Source organism: Oryzias latipes, chromosome 9 (assembly GCF_053564925.1).
Source record: "Oryzias latipes strain Hd-rR chromosome 9, Olatipes_Hd-rR_3.1".
Lineage (NCBI taxonomy): Eukaryota > Metazoa > Chordata > Actinopteri > Beloniformes > Adrianichthyidae > Oryzias > Oryzias latipes.
The window spans coordinates 10839272-10857189 of NC_136245.1; the positions used below are offsets into that span (position 1 = coordinate 10839272).

The 17918-nt window shown below is 42.4% G+C and overlaps 1 protein-coding gene across 17 annotated transcripts in view; it reads right to left on the reverse strand.

Moving 5' to 3' along the window:
• Positions 1–17918, reverse strand: part of fbrsl1 (fibrosin-like 1) — a 358217-nt gene that overhangs the window by 187563 nt on the left and 152736 nt on the right. For all 17 annotated transcript variants that reach the window (XM_078952652.1, XM_023958686.2, XM_078952659.1 and 14 more), the window contains exons 3-4: positions 9739–9840; positions 583–618 (exon numbers count right to left, since the gene is read on the reverse strand). In XM_078952652.1, the coding sequence (XP_078808778.1) occupies positions 583–618; positions 9739–9840 (138 nt within the window). The remainder of the gene's footprint in view (positions 1–582; positions 619–9738; positions 9841–17918) is intronic.

Below are 17918 nucleotides of genomic sequence, written 5' to 3' on the forward strand. Positions count from 1 at the left end.
CTCCAGAGCGACTTATGGTCCTAAATATATAGTCATTTGCATTGATATACAATGAGTTTTCCATAAGCAACTCTGTCCTTTAAACTCATAGTTGTGTTGCACCAGTGTGTCTTTTTCCATGTAAAATAATATTTATGTCAAAACGAGCAAATGGTTTTCAGCATACTGTCAGATATGACAGTGTGTGAATGTGTGTGTGACTGGGTGTGTGAATGGGTCTGTGACTGCAAAGCGCTTTGGGCCCTGTAGGTAGAAAAGCGCTATATAAGTATACGCCATGCCAGATATGTAATCTTTCACCCGTAGTCATTGCAGGTCGATATGAAACTTTAAAAGCAGAGTTGCAGCACAGTGGAACAGTGCTTAACAATCCCAATAAAACAAGGCACTTTTCACCAAGGTAGCTCAGGACACCTTCCTGCAATTTAATCAGTCAGTCAGCCAGAATTAATGTTCCTAATATCATGATTTCTCCATTACTCTATTTAACATAATTAAAATGTCGAGCGCTGGGGCCATAAAGCAGGTCGTTGGAGATTGTAATTCTGCCGTAAAGCTATGAAGCATGAAAATGTCACTTACCGAGTAGCCACGGCCTGACAGCGAGTGAGTGGAACTCTGTAGGGAGAAAGAGGAGAACAGGGATGACCTTTAAGGAGCGTTTCACTCGCTCCCACAGACATGATGAAGCGCTGTCGCTTAAATATCAATATTCACGTTAACCTTTTATCTGCCCTGCCGTGTACCCCGAGCCTGCTCACATCACTCCTAGTCAGGGCAGCCCGCACAACGGGGAAGGGTTAGTGAGGGCTGGACTGAAAACAGTCACACCTTGATAAGAAACTACATCTGAGATGTCTAAGAATAAGCAATAAAACAAGCATGTTAAAATTATAGCTGTGACAAACTAGAAGTGTATAAAAGAAACAGTTCTGAGACCAGGTAGTTGATTAAGGCCTTAGTCCCAACTGCTCCAACGGGTTGGTAACAGGCTGTCTGTAGGCAAAAAATGGGGTGACCTGCATGAAATATCAAGGTCAAAGACCATCAGTGAGCCCTTATAGTGTAAATGTTCACGACCATTTCATGAGCATTCTGGGAGCGACAGGCCACAGCCAACACTTTGGGTGTATTCAGACTGGACTCATTTACAGTAAACCATACTTCTTTTCCCCTGATAATCTGGAAAAAATCTTCAGTCTGAATACACCCAAGCGGACTCTGGCCCAGGACCAGGACCCGCTCTCTGACCCATCTTTTGAGGTTGTCTTGGTTTGTTTCCAGTCGGACTGAGCTTTGGTTCGCTTGGAGCGGAACACTTGAATCAAAACAGCCACCATAGCCAGAAGTCACGTGATGTAAACCCAGTAAGAATGTAGCAACAGATGAGCCGTAAACAAATATAAAACAATATTTGCCATGTTATTAAAGAGAAATAGTCTAACTGTTTACAAGTTAGAATTAGTTAGTTATTTTAACGCAGCTGATAACGCAACTTACATGCTTTTCTGTGTTGCAGTGACTTATCACAGTGACTAATATCTGCTTGTCAGTCACCGCCCTGCAGCATGCCTCCACTGTATCAAAGCAGCAAAAAAAGTGTTCTACCTGACATTGACACAGGCTTTTGAATCGGTCAGCGAAATATAAAGTTTCAATCAAGGAACTGCCATGACAAGGGTTGCAAAGTGCAAGACTTCCATCATTTCTGTCTATAGTTGCTTTGCCCCACCCTCATAATTCCTGGCCAATGAGTGAAGAGATTTTTAGTCACATGGTTTTGTTTTCAAGCTTTGGTTCGAATTAGGAGAGGCCACTTGACAGCAGTCTGAAAACAGACCAAATAGAAGGCTCAGGACTCAGGACGAATTAAGTCGACTCGGTCCTAAGCAAACATTTTTTCCAGTCTAAATACACCCTTAAGTAACCCACAAGGGTAAGTAAGAGGCACATTGTACAAATGTGACATTTTTTCAACCTTTCTAATTCCTGGATAAGTTGCCCATTAGAGCTGTTCACAAGATAAGATTCTGCATGTCAATCAAGTGCCATACTTCTCGGTTAGGAGGATAATTATTTACAGATGGTAATTTTCAAAAAAAAAAAAAAAACGTGTTTATTTTTCATGGTTTCCAATCTACCTGCACGTTCTTTGTGATCTACCGGTCAATCACGTAAAAAGAGTTTCAAATTAATCTAATTATTAAACACCAAGTCATGTATTGTGCAACGAATAAATGACTATAAATGAAGTCAAATTTAGATAAAATATTTTTTGATAAAGAAAACCTAAAAAAAATCACTCGCATAACTTTTTGCTTATATGGAGAAAAGTGCCTGCAGTTTATTAACCCTTGTGCTATCCTAGGCACTTTAACATTGGGAGTGGGGTCATCTATACCCACAAGACAGTGCACTTAACCTTTTTTCTTCAATGATATGTGATCTTAACTGGTGTCCGTGGATTACATGAAATCCTCTTCACCTTTATCCACCTGTGTCATGGTAGGGAGAACACGTCAATGGAAGGATCAGGTCATCTGGATCTCATAGGATAGCACAAGGGTTAAGACGTTCTGTGTGTTTCATGGTTCAACACAATGCCAGCAGAAATCAGCCATTCTTCTATTGAAGATGAGTCACAGCTTGGTCCCATCAAGCATGGTCTGGTAAACGTGCAGGACATTTGAAAATAACTTTTTTTCCCAGTAAAACAGAGTGATCCCCCCGTAAGAGTTGTGAAATGTACTTGCGGGGTCCCCAGAAACATCCAAAAAGTAAATCCTGCCAAGGTCAATTTGGTGCTCGGTTAATAAATGGGTACAGACAAGATGAAGCTGGCAGGAAATTGGCATATTAATGGCATGAGAACCTGGTCAATTTTTGAAATTTAATTACTACACAGAGAACCCCAGAGTTCTTTAATTTAACGGCACTCACATAACTCTACAAAAAGAAGGAATTTAAATCATTTACAGGGTCTTTGACAAAAATTTTAAACTGGAAAATATTACAGCCAGACAAAGCAGGTAAAATAAGATAGTTATATTTGTTGTATTTGAACGTATAAATCACTGCCCTGCTCATGGTTTTTATGCAGCTAATCAAGAGGTTCGAAACCTGATGCCAAACAATCTGCAGTTCAACGAAGACAAAAAATTCACATTGTAGTTTCTTGATAATAGAGCCTTAATTTTTCTCAAAAAATGATAGTGTATGTTATAATCCAGAGCACTTTGAGAGGTACATGGGGTCTGTCTGTCTGTCTGGTTAGGTGTTATTGTGAACATGCTAACATGGCTAATGTGTCACGTGTCAAACTGTTCTTTATTAAGTGTTGCAAACAAGGTTGGGAGATACAGGTACCATGCATATACTAGCGCGCCTAACATGACTAACGTGTAGTGGTGTCAGACTGCTCTTTTTTTGTGTTACTAACAAGGTTGGGAGTTAGCGTAGTCACAGTAACTTTTTTTTTAGTGGTAGGTCTATCAGTCTGTTCTTCCACGTGTTGTAAACAAGGTTGGGAGTTACCGGAAATGTGGATACGCTAACGCAGCTAACGGTGTAGCGTGTAACAAACAATTTCTAGAATTACACTACACATAGTTAATAAAGTCTGACTGACTGAATCTCTGGACTAATCTTTGACTCTTTTGTCTCACTTAATGCGTTTTATAGTCTGGTGCGCCTCATATATGACATAGACTAAAAAATATGCCATTCATTGACCTTGGCCATGATAATTTGGTGCGCCCTGTGGTGCAGGTAATACGGTACATTAAAAAGCAGAAACCATGTATGATGGTTTCCAGTTATCTTGGAGAACATTAATACCTCAAGAACAGTAGGTAGATAGCAGGTTTCATGTTGCTGTAAAGTTACATATTAAAAGCATAATCTAGTAGAGTCCTGTTTGTTATGAAATAGCACCACTGTATCTGTTAGAAAGTTGAATTGAGGATGTCGCAGGGCAGTGCTCTCTTGTTTTTTGCGGGAATGGGTTCTAAAAGTAACCTGCGATAGGGAAAATGCTCAAAGTAAGATTACAGATTTTTTAAGGCGGTAAAACTCCATACTGCACACTTTATACCCTTTTCTCAGTCATATATGAACATTTTCACACATTTCACTCCACTATTATAAAACAAACATCAATGTAAATGTGGCAAACTGGACGCATTGTGTACAGGAGACGTGGTAAAGAGGAGGTTGATTTTCACGGTCAACAGCCAATCAGAACAGAGACTGTTAAAAGAAAAAGATTGTAATGGAAACATTTCGAGAAACAGCAAGAACGTGAAAGGTGAACACCAATGTAAGCATAAAGGCCCGTTCACACCGGGACAAATTTCGCCGGCGATTTTCGCCGACGTTTAACGCCTCGTGACTAAACAAAGGGCACCAATGAGAGTGTGCACACCGACGCGAAAAAACGCCACGCGTCAAAAAAAAAAAAAGCCTCGGGTTCGTTTTTTTTTTTCGACGCCTAAATCTATTCGACCAATGAGAATGGCGCTATTGCACACGTGTCTGGAGCTTCTGAAGTTACAGTAAAACACAACTTGGGGGCGCTCAAACACAAAACTGCACACATACCAGCGAAGAAGATAGACGCCAAGTAGCGTCTACACTGCCGCGGAGAAATAATGACGGACATTCTAAAATATCCCCGAACCAAATCACCAGTTGGAGCTACTGGTGCTTGAAATATTCATGTTTTCTTTGTATGATTCTGACAATCGCGTAAATACTTGCTCTCTTCTTCTGAGTGAAAAGCGACTTTAAGAAGCGTAAACTTGCGCAGCGCCACCTTGTGTACAGGAGTATTTCTGTTTTACATTAAGCGCCATCTAATGTCAGGGAAGGAAATTGCATGTTCGCTCGGCTCATCGTCAGCGAAAATCGCCTGGGTGTGAACACAAAAAACGTGGCGAAAAACGCTGGCGAATAACGCCTGGCGAATATTCGTCCCGGTGTGTACGGGCCTTAAGAGACAAGAATATTAAATGGTTGTTCATTTATAGGACCAAGACCTGTCCCTAATAACATTATATATCACAGCAATCCAACCCTTACTCCAGGTATCTCTGTACTGCCTCTGGTGCAATCACAATGTAGTGTCTTAAAAACTCAGATTGACTAAACACACCTGATCCCGTAAATCAGTGGTGAGCATGTCAGGCCAGTCTAAAGCAAAAAATTCAATTTATCCAATTCATTATTTCTTTTAATTTTTATTTCTTAGAATAATCACATTTTTTCTTTTTAGAGTCCTCTTTGAGATCAACTGAAATCTCCATTGTTTTAAGTACAGAAACTCACCCGGTGCTTTTAAATGCAGCACTTTAAAAGCTGGACAAGAGCAGCGTGGAGACAGAAAAGGCTGGGTTTTGTTTTGTACCCACTGTGAGACAGCGCTCAGCACGAATACCAATCTCCAAATCCCTCCCTCCACTTCCACTTTCCACTGCTTTTATTCCTCTGTCTAGATTGGCAATTTCTCCCCCCCTGGTCTCTGGTGGGGACTTTTCTGCAAGACCAATTTTATCCATAGGTCCACCCTCAATCCGAATCGACCTTCCCCACACCTTACTGCCACTGAATTCCTTGTTTTGCACCCTCCCGGTGCCCTGGGAGCACTCTCCCACACCTGCTCCAGGCATCAGCCCTCATCAACGCTTGTGTGCCCCTCTGATTCACAGGACGACTCCTGTGGTGACGATTAGGGAGAAGTCCTGCCGCGAACCGGAAAGCAAGCTCTGTGGGAATCAAAAGGCTATTCCCACTCTTCTTAACCTCTCTGCTCCCCTCACTGCTACCACCACAGAGGACTCCAAAGAAGAGGCCAGGGCACTCGGCAAGTGCACACAAGGCAGAAATCTGCTGGTATAAAAGTGCCAAAAGTGCATTTTCAGGGAGAATGTGCTTCTGCCTACGTGTGTGTCTGCATGTTTTAACGGGCATTTCAATGTGTTTGTGTGCTTACGCACATAGGTGGAAAGAAGCCAAGGCCATTTGGAATTAGTCTTACTATATAGAGTTCATTCAACTTGGAGCATTCTGAGTAGAAAGAGAGGCTTATTTAAATGATAATGAGCGACAATCCATTGGATTTAGTGCTGGTGAAAAGGGAAAAAAAGAGTAGGGAAAGAGGGGATCCATTAAAATGCCAGTGGTTCAGAAGCCATAGGGTCTGCAAGCAGCTAAACACTCTCTCTTAAAAGCCATTATACATGGCTCTCAATGGATTTCTGCAGTGCCTAGGACTTCAAAAGGATTTAGCAACCCGCCCAAAAGAGGGAATGGGGGAGGGTGGTGGACAAGTGCGTGGACACGGATGGTGGCGGTTATGGTGCTTGGTGGCGAGGACGGCACAGATGCTGGGGGAGTTTAAGGTTGAACTAAACAGCCCCAGAGAAGAAAAATGTTGCTAAATCCACCTTTTAATCCTGTCTCCCTTTTGCCTCTCCTTCACACAAACAAGGGGAGAGTCCAGGCCATTGTCCCTCTACCCAGGCTATTGGTTTTGGTCACTGTAGGGAAGCCAAGAGGCGGGGACGCTGGAGCTTAGAGGACCATGATGAAGGACACGATGCAAAGATGGACGCCTTCAATGGCAGGAGGACTAGGTAGGTGGGTGGTTCAGATACACTTGGGTGGATACTGATGAGTCAAAGATGGTCTTAGAGACCCGACAGCACCTCCCCGGCTGCCACCCTCTCCGACTCTGGTCACAGATGGAATGTACAACAGCACCTCTCCACATTAATCAAATGTCTGTTTTGGCTTTCTGCTAGAGTCACGCTGCACTGCAGATACCCATACACAGTCAAAACAAACTAATCAACACCCCACCATGGTGATGAACGAACAACATGGCCTGAATTTTTCCTCTGCGCTCAAATTGATGCATGAGTGTTTTTACGGGTGGGAAGGCGGGAGCGTCCGCATTTGTCTCTATTTCCTTCGGCGGAAAGACAAGAGAAATCCATTTTACTCTTTGTCGACGTGGTATCATTAGTTGAGAGCTCTTAGAGCTGGGAAGCCCTTTTGATGTGGTGAAGCACGTTTTATGAAAATTTGTCATGCTTTCAGCGTGGTGGTGGTGAAGATTTCATGGGCCTGAACGAAAAAGATTTAAAAAAAAAGATAGGAGAGCAAGTGACACCATGATGGCGAGGAATGCAGGTGGGTGTCAGATCGAGGCCCCAGCTGAGTCCAGTACAGTCAGAGATAGAAAAAAGCAAACATGGGAAAAGACAGGCATAGGGAGAAAAGTCCAAAAATGAGTTTAAAGGAGAGTGATAGATGGATATTAAAAGCGTTGCTATAAACATCAGAGTCTGTGCACTAGGCCAGCTATCGCCATTGCAATATCAGCCACATGAGTTTCCTGCTCTGCTTCATTCTGATGAATGCACTCGAAGATGAATAGATCCATGTATGTCTTTTGTTTTCTTTGTTTGGGATGGCATCTGGATCAAAACTGTATTGCTCGTAATTTTTGTGAGTGCCATTAATATTACGTTGGGGGTGTGTGGAGGAGAGTGCGTAAACAGATGGATGACGGGAAGGGGAGGATTGCTTACTATGTACAAACAGTGCCGGCCAGAACCTTAAAGGAGGAATTTCTAATGAAAAACTATGTCCAAGAAAACAGCACAGGTTTTTTGATTTGGGCTGAAAAACTGCATCATTGTAAATAAGGAAAAGTCTATTGGTCCGGATCGAGTCCTGAACCTTAAGTTAGAACTTCCCGTTCCGGAACAAAGCTTGTAAACAAAACCATGACTTAAGATCTCTTCCGTCCTTTGCCAGGACTCAAGAGGGCGGGGCAAAGCAACGAGTCACAGAAATTATGGAAGTCCTGTGCTTTGCGATTTTAATGGATCCCGTTAAAACAGTGTGAGAAGCAATGTGTGTCAGGTTAAAAGTTCTTATAATGAGCCTGTATCCATCCAACCAAATTTCAATGAGTTGCTGTGTCTCATCGTTGTTCCGCTACTGTGTTTACATCACGTAAAGTCCGGCTATGGTGGCCGTTTTGGTTCAGTTATTCTGCTCCAAGCACTGAACATATTCAGACTGAGGAAGCTCAGAGTAAAGCAAAGCTCAGTCCAATTGGAAACAAACCAAGACCACCCCCATTGATGATTCCAAGAGCAGTTCCTGGCCCTGGATCAGGGTCCACTTGGGTATATTCAGACTGCAAATTTGTTCCGGATTTGGGAAACAAATTCTGATTCACTTTAAGCGAACAAAATAAGTCCAGTCTGAGTGCACCCTAAAAGACCACTGGGAACACTTTTAAAATAGTTTAAACGATGATTGGAGTGGGACTTTAAGTTATTTTGACTTTTATTTCAATAACCAATTAGGCTGTAGCAATGAAATGAAAATGATGTATTACTTGTTTTTTGTCTTGCTTTCTGTTCCTGTATTGCAAGTCACATCATCATCACACATTACAAGTTTTCCTTATATCGGCAGCCCTTCTAGTGTACACCATTTTTTAACAGCAGATTAAAGGAGAATACCACATCTTACACTGCTGGCAATTACCGCGTGCAATTTTTAACAGTGCCCCCCCCCCCCCCCCCCCCCCCCCCTCCATCCGACCACTATTGCCATCGCCTCCACCATCCACCCCCATCCTCCGTGCCCCCTCCTTCTTAGCGCTTGTCGTATATCCCTGTCAGAGCTGTCAACAAGCATTGGTCTTTTATCTGACAAGCTCGCCTCTTCCTCCTGACTTTTTCATTAAAAGACAGCCTTTTACACAAATTCAAGAAAAATAGTATAAGGAGAAGGCAAAGCTGGTAGGGGGGGGGGGGGGGGGGGGGGGGGGGTTGAGCATGAGCAGCGGAGCAGCAAGAAAAAAAAGAAGTGAAAATAAGGGAAAAAATTAGGCAGGGCGAACCCCCCCCCCCCTCTCGTCAGGCTGAATTTTCCTTTGGAATGCTGAAAGCTTCAGACAATGAATTAAATAAGTTCATTAAAATCTTTTTTCTTTCCATCATTTTCCCCCTGATGGAAAAGGAAGCTGCATATTTCCCTGCCTCTCTTCTCTCCCTCTTTCTTCCCTCCTGCTTTCGTCAGCTAAATGAACAGTCTGATTGAATTTAGTTCAGTTTGGGAGGCCTGCTTGACAGGCATTAGTATCGAGGAATATTTCTACATTCATTTAAAATGAGCCGCTCGGGATTTTGCATAAATTCTCATTACTTTCCCCGTATCTAAATTGCATTATTTTATCCCCTATGCTGAACTGACGCCTAGCTTCCATTTTGCTTTGCCACACACTCATCTAACTAAATGGGCTGGCATATGGATGCCGGTGAAGCGGTAATTGGAACAATTTCTTTAACTCGTTCCATTCTAGGGTTGGCAAGGTCAACCCACACCTGGTTGAACAACATTAGGTCACGACTACATTTAACCGCATCATGCTTTAAGTAATGCCAGCCCGACTAGTTGATGCTGTGTGACCAGCTTAATTGTTTCCTGCCGGTCTGCTGCCTTCCCCATTGACTTTTTTTTTTTTTTTAAAGTCCAGAAGCTTTACGAGACAGGAGCAGGGGGGCAGCAGGAGCTTAAGTGCACCAGCTCCTCTCTGATCTTGGTGTCTGTGCCGCATGCTCTCTGTAACCTGTCAGGGGCTCCATGCTGGAGCTGTTAAAATGGCTCTCTTCAGGAGGTCTGAGTAAAGGGGAGAGGTCGTGCTGATGGACTCACCTCACTGAGCTGCTCCTTCGAGTTGCTCCTGTGTGGTCGACTAAGCTCCTGCAGCGCGTCGTCCTCACTGACTTTGACTGGACGTATGGCCAAAGGTTTGATCTGAAGCACACACAAGACAAGAAGCCACAGTCATTAGAAAAACGGGGTTATAAAAAAACAGCTTAGTGAATTTAGTTTAGGTCAGGGTTTTTTTTGCCGGGGGTGCGAATTAGATGTGTGTATCAGTATTTGCTACTGAGTGCAATGCAGAACAAGAAGCACCATTTAGTCTTTTTTCAAAGGATCTAGTGATTCGAAGTGATATAAAGAGTTTAGTTAATTTGTTAGTGTGTTCTTAATGCTATGATTATCTGAATAATTGTTAATACGTTAAGCTAATAAACTAGATTCCGCCTATATTTCATGCTAAATAAGCATCAATATGTTACAGTGGTGAAGCGTGCAGATATTCAGTCCATTATCATTATCTATTCTATTATTATGATTTGCTTTTCAAGATAAAATGTGTGTGCAACTTATACTCCAGTGTGACCTATAGATTTTTTTCCCTCTGTTTTTGTTCATTTTTTGGCTGCTTTGACTCATACTCCAATGGGACCTGAAAATCCTCAAAATATCATACATGTAAAATTATTGATAAATAAAAAATGGATTTACAACAGACAAATGTATGTAGCTATGACAGAATAGTTAAGCATTAATCTATTGAATGTCTCAGTACTTTGTTATTCTTAAAACAAGAGCAAGTCCATAAAATATCTTTGCCTGATTGAAAAACCAAAACAATTTGTAACAAACCACTTTGCAAAACAGACCTCTTGATTCTGAGTCCATGTCCAATTTCTAGATCCTAGAGATCCTTTCTCTTCCCAACCAGTACTATGTATAATAGTAAAACATGACCTAATGACCTACAGCTACAGAGTTCAAGAGACTTTTCCCAAAGTTACTTTCTCATCACTTTGTACTTTAGATAAATGGAAACTAAAAGTGACTGTAACAAAAATACTGTACCTTCATACCAAACAAAACCTTCACCAAACAGCGGAAATCAAAAGAGAGAAAAAAAACAACTCAGAACTTACATTAAATATTTTTAGAATCAACCTAGATCAGGGGTCGGGAACCTTTTTGGCCAAGAGAGCCATAAACGCCACATATTTTGAAATGTAATTTCGAAAGAGCCATACAATAATGTAGTGTCCTTTTCCCACACTGAGACTTAACCTCTTTTAAGGTTCTTTATTCTGGTTAATGCAGGCTGTAACAAATGCCGTAAATTAATTCAGCAACTCCTGAATCTCTCCCGCCGAGACGAGAGCGCTTCTTCCAACTTTATATTCCCCCCTCCTGCTCCAGCCCTCCCATTTCCCTTATTTGGCCCATGGCTGAACACCATTGGTCCAAACTACCTAATAACAGGCTGAGCGACAGAACTGAGAGCCAATCAGATGCGTTCAATGAACTTCAGAACTTTCAACGCGGCCCAACAGCCGCTCAGTCCGCGACAATATGTTTAAAACTAAAAATACAAATGAATGTGTGCATTTTATTTAATTTCAACATTTTTAAAGGACAATAAGTCTGTGGATTCTTTTTAATAACATTGTTATGCTGTTGCTTATAAATGATGAGTATTTCTCGTGGTAGTTCTGCTGATGGTCTAGTCTGGTTGATACGTGGTGAGTTTCTGCTTCATGCAGGCGTTGATACTTTAAACGTGATCATAGGTCTGAATGTTCTTTAGATGTGAGACTGACATGGAACCAAACACACACTCACACACTGCAGTGAGTGACGGGCAGTGGGTTTTACGTATTTACAATCCCTGCGCGATTCACCTGCTGCCTGTCCCCACAACCCCTCACCCCCACCCTCTGCTTTCTTCCTCACACATCCCGTCCCCGCATCTGCGCGCTCTTTCTCAGAGACGGGAGGGCGCAGTTTTAGGCACGTCAATTCACAGGTTTCCAGGTGGTACAAACTCTGTGAAATAATAGATAATAGTAAACTGATAGCGCTGGCGCAGATTTTTCTCTCTAAGCACCGCTACGACTGCGCGCTTCTGGCATCGCATCGCGCCCGAGAAGGACTGGTCTAATGAAAAAAAAAGTATAATTAAAGATTTGTCTGCGAGCCACATGTGACCATCAAAAGAGTCATATATGGCTCGCGAGCCATAGGTTCCCGACCCCTGACCTAGATGATTGATACTAATGTAATGCAATTATAAACTATATGTTTTAATTTTATTTTTTTACCAGTGTGCTGCTCTGCATCCGGATTAGCCAAAGACCTTGTCAATCAATCTCCTCTGTGCTGTGTCTCCTGGACAGAATGTCTTTAGTTTGCTAATTCTACATAAATCTTTGATCGCAAACTGATCTTTGTTTTCATTCTATTATACCGGTCTTATTTTCTATGAATGTTTGAACTTTGAGAGTTTAATCAGGAGACAAAAGTGTGAAAATGTTCGTGTCTGTCTAAGAAAAGTTTTTAAAGTGTGTAAGGGGATTTGTGACCTTAAAACATCTATAGTCCTACAGATTTCATCTGTCCACCACCTGTCGACCAAAAAGCAGTCCCCTAAACACGCATCTTATTAAACAACTTAAAAAACAGTTGATTAAAAATAAGTGAATAAAACCCACCATTCTACATTTGTCATGAATAGAAAGTACAGTTTAAACATCAAGTAGATCATGAATTTGTTTATTTTTTATGCAAAATTTTATTTTGCTATATTATTGATGGGAATTTTCTCCCTTTTGCAATCTGCCTTTAGTGATTATTTGAGGAACTGCAATAGTTGGTCTTTTCTAAATTGTGTTCCAATCCAAGAATGGAAGATAAAGGCTGTGCTCAGACCCAAATAGGCAGGGTTAAATTTGAATTGGGTTTTGCAAAAGTTGTAAAAGTGTGTGTTGTGTATTTCTTTTGGAAGTCACAGATAAACTGGTAACATAGAAACAAGTACCACTCTTTTGGCTTTGGAAAAAAGCTCCTGCATCGCAACAACCTATAAAAATTCCACACTTTTTGATTTAAACTATTATCATCTGACTCATTGCTATCAAATGCCAGTTAATGAGCCTTTTTTAAATTAATATGCATTAATTTATCTGTGAACGTATGATGGATCTGTGCCTGACATTATAGTAACCCTCCTGCCAACTTGGATGCTTTGCTTTATTGCAGGCAATCAAGTAGCACAGTTGGTGCACATCCTAATTCCCAGCCAGACGGAGGGTTGGTGAACTCAGCAAGGAGGACTCTATGGTGAAGTAGCCAATCAAATGTCTTATCCTACTTCCCCCACCTTGGAGTACAGCGGCGATGGCCGCAGGGTGCAATCCATTTGACTAGCAGAGAGCGTGTCGTGGCTCCCCCGGTGGCAAGTGTGTTGTCTGGCCCTGGTCTCCTGATCTCCACTGTAATTTAAGCAGATCACTGCTACAATTAACCTTTCCTGGTAAATATCAATTATGGCCCCCGGCTGGGCTAGAATTAAAAGGGTCATCAGCTAATCTGACAGGTTCTGTACGCTACCACCTGGATGGGAGAAGGAGGGAGCCAGGGCAGCAGAAAGAGTGTTTGTCTGCCCTCATGCCCGCCAGCTCACATGCTAAGTAGACAGAATTCCCTTTTAATTACCCTGCAGTCGGCAGAGTGAGCATGCTGATTGGCTAGAGGTTGGTAAAAGTATACTGGGGTCAACAGTGGCAGAAAAGGTGTTGGGTGGAATGCGGGCCGAAAAAGATGGTGGTGGGGCTTACTGGGTGCCTAGCAATCAGTGTGTAGTGGTGGAAGAAACAGAGACCTGGCAGGTGGGCCTAATCAGGTCGGACTTCCACCTGTAGACATCTTTCCCTTTGCCTCTCGTTGTCCCCTCAACTATGAGTCAAAATAACCATTCTCCCAACCCTAAAATAGATTGTGGCCCTTTGGCTTTTTCCAAAAACAGCAAACCTCTCAGGGGGACAGAGGCAGAGACGGAGGCTGAGATACAGTGGGAGTCACATTGTCATCAAGTGCTGCTGTTGATTACTTTGTTTACCCAGTGCCGAACGGCTGACAAATTCCTGAAGGCACATGGAGTGTTTCAACACTCTCCAGGGCCAGCAGGCTACATTACTCAGTCTGTAATCAATTTGGCAATTGATCAGAGCACAGCTTCTAATTAGGTACCTGGGTTGATGATGCAGTGTGTAAGGACCAGTTCCCAAGCTGATGTTCAAAGGGACAGAACAGCAATTGATTTAGGTGGGAATTCTCCAACTCTGACAAAAGACTGGCAACTGCGACTCCTGTGATTAAGGCAGAGATTCATTTCCTGTCTATAGAAGTGTTTAATTGGACTTTAGCTCTTTACTGAACACCTTTGAAGTGTTATTTTTGTGTCTACTAATTATTGTTAAAGTAGGGTTGTACAAGAGAAGGAAAACTTGCGATGTGTGATATTAGAAATCTATTGTGATGGTGAATAGATTTCAATAGATTTTTTTTCTCGGTTTATGCTGTCAAATGAAACTCTTTACGCATTTGACCAATCAGATGGACCCTCTACATGTTGCTGACCAATCGAACTGAGCCCGTTTTGTTAGATACTCACTTCCTATGTAGATGAAGGTCATTTGTAGTATGATTTAGGTTATGTTGACTTTAATTTAATTTAAATAAAAGAGTTTTGGTGTAATAAAAATTATGTATTAGTTGTTTTACTGATTGTTGATATGTGTATCGCAGAGGCTGACATTGCAACCAATTTTTGATTTATTGTGCAGGTCTAGTGAAAGGGCACTTTTGTCAGCTTGGGGGGTAACACGATCTATGTATGTGGACAAACAGCTGACTGCAAATGTCAGTATTGGGGTTTTTACCTGTCGCCTGTCTGTTAGGTTTGTTTGCTGTGGTTCTATCATCAGACTTGAGCCCACAAGCATTTATAAAAGCTAGCGTTAATGGCTTTCCATGAAAGTTCTTCAGCTTTAGTAGCATTAAATTGGTTCAGGTTAAAGCAGTAGGAGAATGTCAGTGCCTTGTGTGTAGATTTGGGGGGTTGGGGTAAAACTTAAGAAGGCAAATAGGAAAAAAAGCACATCTAAGTAAGGGCTTGTGTTTTACATGAATAATGTACTGGAAATTAGCTCCATTAGTCTCGGTATTGAACATGTCTGCAGTCCGTCTCTGGAGGCTGCCGCTCTGTGCTCTTTAATTATCTTCAAAGGACCCTCCAGCATCTTAATTTCCCCCCCTGGTTGTGTAATACTGACTGAGTCCCGCTCATTTGTACTACTTTAACCCTGGGTTAAATCGGGGCTGATGTAGTAGGGGCTAGTTGAGGCACAGAAAGGGGGGCATCATATCATGATAACTTAATTTTATATTTCCCATTTCTCTACTCTTGCAGCATCCGTCTCGGTTCAGTTATTTGGCAGTGAGCTTTTCCGGCGTTTGGAGGTGCAGCTTTGTTTTCTTGCTCTTTTGGTCTCCTTTTTTTCATCACCTGTGTGGGGGGATGAGGGAGGGCGCAGTCGAGCAGCCTCCCCACCTCAGGGTGTAAAAGGTTGTTAATTCTAACCTCACTTTTCCACTTCTGTCCCTCCGCCTTGTCTCTTGGTGGCCTGCCATCACCTGTTATTAGTGTCACAGGAGGATCTGATGAAGCGTTGTCCAAATCCTCATTACTCTGAAATTTAGGCCCCTGCCAACCACCCTGTTACTCCTTCCTACCCATCTTGTTGCTCTTCTGAGGCGCACAATGATGATACTCTTTAGGCCTTCGAGGCAGATGACAAGGAGAAATAAAGAGAAGGAAGGCTGAAAATGACGGATACAGATCATTCCTCTAATTTGTTCTGAAAAGTGTCCTGCGCAAAGGAGCCTCACCCTTATTAACCCAGCAACAACCTGCTACCGCTGCTCAGGGAGGAGTCTGCGATGACTGTGTGTGTGCGTGTGTGTGTGTGCGAGGGAAGCCCAGCGGTGTGGCAGACGGAGGCACCTTGGCGCTAAGTGCCGGTCTGCGGCACCAGTTCAATCTATCGGCTCATTATCCCCCACGCCCAGGCTGGGGCACAGACAAGTGCACTTTAGGGCCACAGGCCAAATTGATTCATCTGCCTTCATTTTTCTTCAGGCGCAGAAGTGGCAGCTGCTGGGAGGCAGGGGGAAGGAGCTATAAAATGGCTAGAGGCTGAGACAGCAGAGCCATGTAGTGTTAAAGGGAGTACGGTAAAGAAAGTAACGCATTGTACGTCCTATAGGGCCAACCGTCAACAAATGACTTATTTTCAAATTTGTCATATACATGGCAGACCGAACTATCAAACGAGACAAAAAATTCACAGATAAGTCCATCTGTCAGTCAGCCTTTATTGAATACTTTCACATTAACTCTAGAACTTCTTTGTAGCATGCTACACATAAGCTATGTTAGCATATTCACAAAACCTCTAACTTCCAAACCTTGTTTGCAAAATGTAAAAAAAAAAAAGAGACTTATACCGCTAAAACAAACTCTACTGTGAGTACGCTAGCTAATCTTAGTTAGTAAAATGTTAAAATAAAACACAGTCTGACTAAGCTAAATGTTAGCCACGTTAGCATTTTCACCAGAATAACCTAACTTCCCCGCAAGTTGTAAAAAACAGACTGACATTTTGACAGAGTACTATGTACTTCTCAAAATTGCTTCGACATTAGTAAACACAATCAGAATTAAGTATAAGGTGTACTGTCATTTTTTGATGGTGCTGAAAATAGAGTATGCATTAGGGTAAAGATGCTTTCCTGTCTGTAATTGTTTTGTCATTTTGGGTTTCCCTTTTTCTTCCTGCTTCTTCCTTTATCATTGTCACTTCAGACACGTTCCAGAAATCTCTGTCAAGATTTATACCCAGGTTGGAAATTATCCCAAGGACAAGCAAGAGGATTTACAACAGGGAAAGCAAATGGATTGTTGTTGTTATTTTGACGAGTCCCGGTGTATCCATTACGCCTTTTAATCATACATTATTCATACAGTATATCTTACCACATAATAAATGGCCACATAAAAAGGGTTACACATATTGTAAAATGCCTAAATTGTTTATGCTACTCTCTCTCCTTTTGTAGTAGGAGCTGCATACAATATTTAAGGCAGCTTACAAAAGCTGCACGCAAAATCCCACCGTGATGGAGTTTGCATTCCAAATGATGACAGTGGCTCGGGACAAGAGTCTGCAGATTAAAAAGCAACATTGCGTATAAATGAGGTGTGCTGCAGACAAATTAGTGGGTGTGACCTACAAGCCATTTGGCATTTGTGGTCCACACAAAACTCATGAAATGCTGCAGTGTGTGACGGCAACAGGGTTTCTGCCGTGACCACTCAACAAAGAAGTCAAGCTGAAAGCGATGGACTGATTCCCAGCCAACGTGGACCTCAGGAGAGCCAGAGAGTCCCACGGGGCGTCATCTACAACAGATGAACTGGGGAGGAGGAGAACTCCCTGCAGGCCGTAGGTCTCTCCAATCACTCCCACATATGCCTTCTGAGGGAGTACGGAAACAAGGGGGAAGGGGAGGTGCACCTGCTCCCAAATACAAAACCATTCCTCATCACCTTTCCCAGGGGGTCAACTGACAACTGCAACTAACACACACAAACCCGCACACACACACCCCTCACCTGTCAGCTGGAACCAGAAGGACAGTATCTGTTCTGCACTGATAAGCATAAGACCCTACTCTGGAAGCCCCCAGGACCTCTCCTCTCCCTCTCCACTCCGAGACAACCTCTTAAAGCTACAGAGAGCAATTAGCCCAATCATGGCAAAATGCTAATGACGGTTCAGAAGGGAAAGTAGGCACAATGCTGTGGATAAAGGTTTTCTCTGAAATTCAAGAGCCAGCATAAACATTTTTTATGGTTTCATACTTTTTAACCCTTTAACACGCAAAGTTTAGCTCCAGTGTTTCCATTACAATAACTTGCCAACCGTTTACGCAAGTAATCTAATTCCTGCAGATTCTAAAGCAGAGAAAAGCAGCTTTGCATTGATGTGTAAGTCTTAATTGCTTACGCAATTCACGTATATAGAGAAGAAAAGCAGCTACATGCCTTTACTATTGTACAGTGTTGCATATCGGTGCAAAGTTGATATGAAAATCTGTTTTTTTTCCCGTGTTAG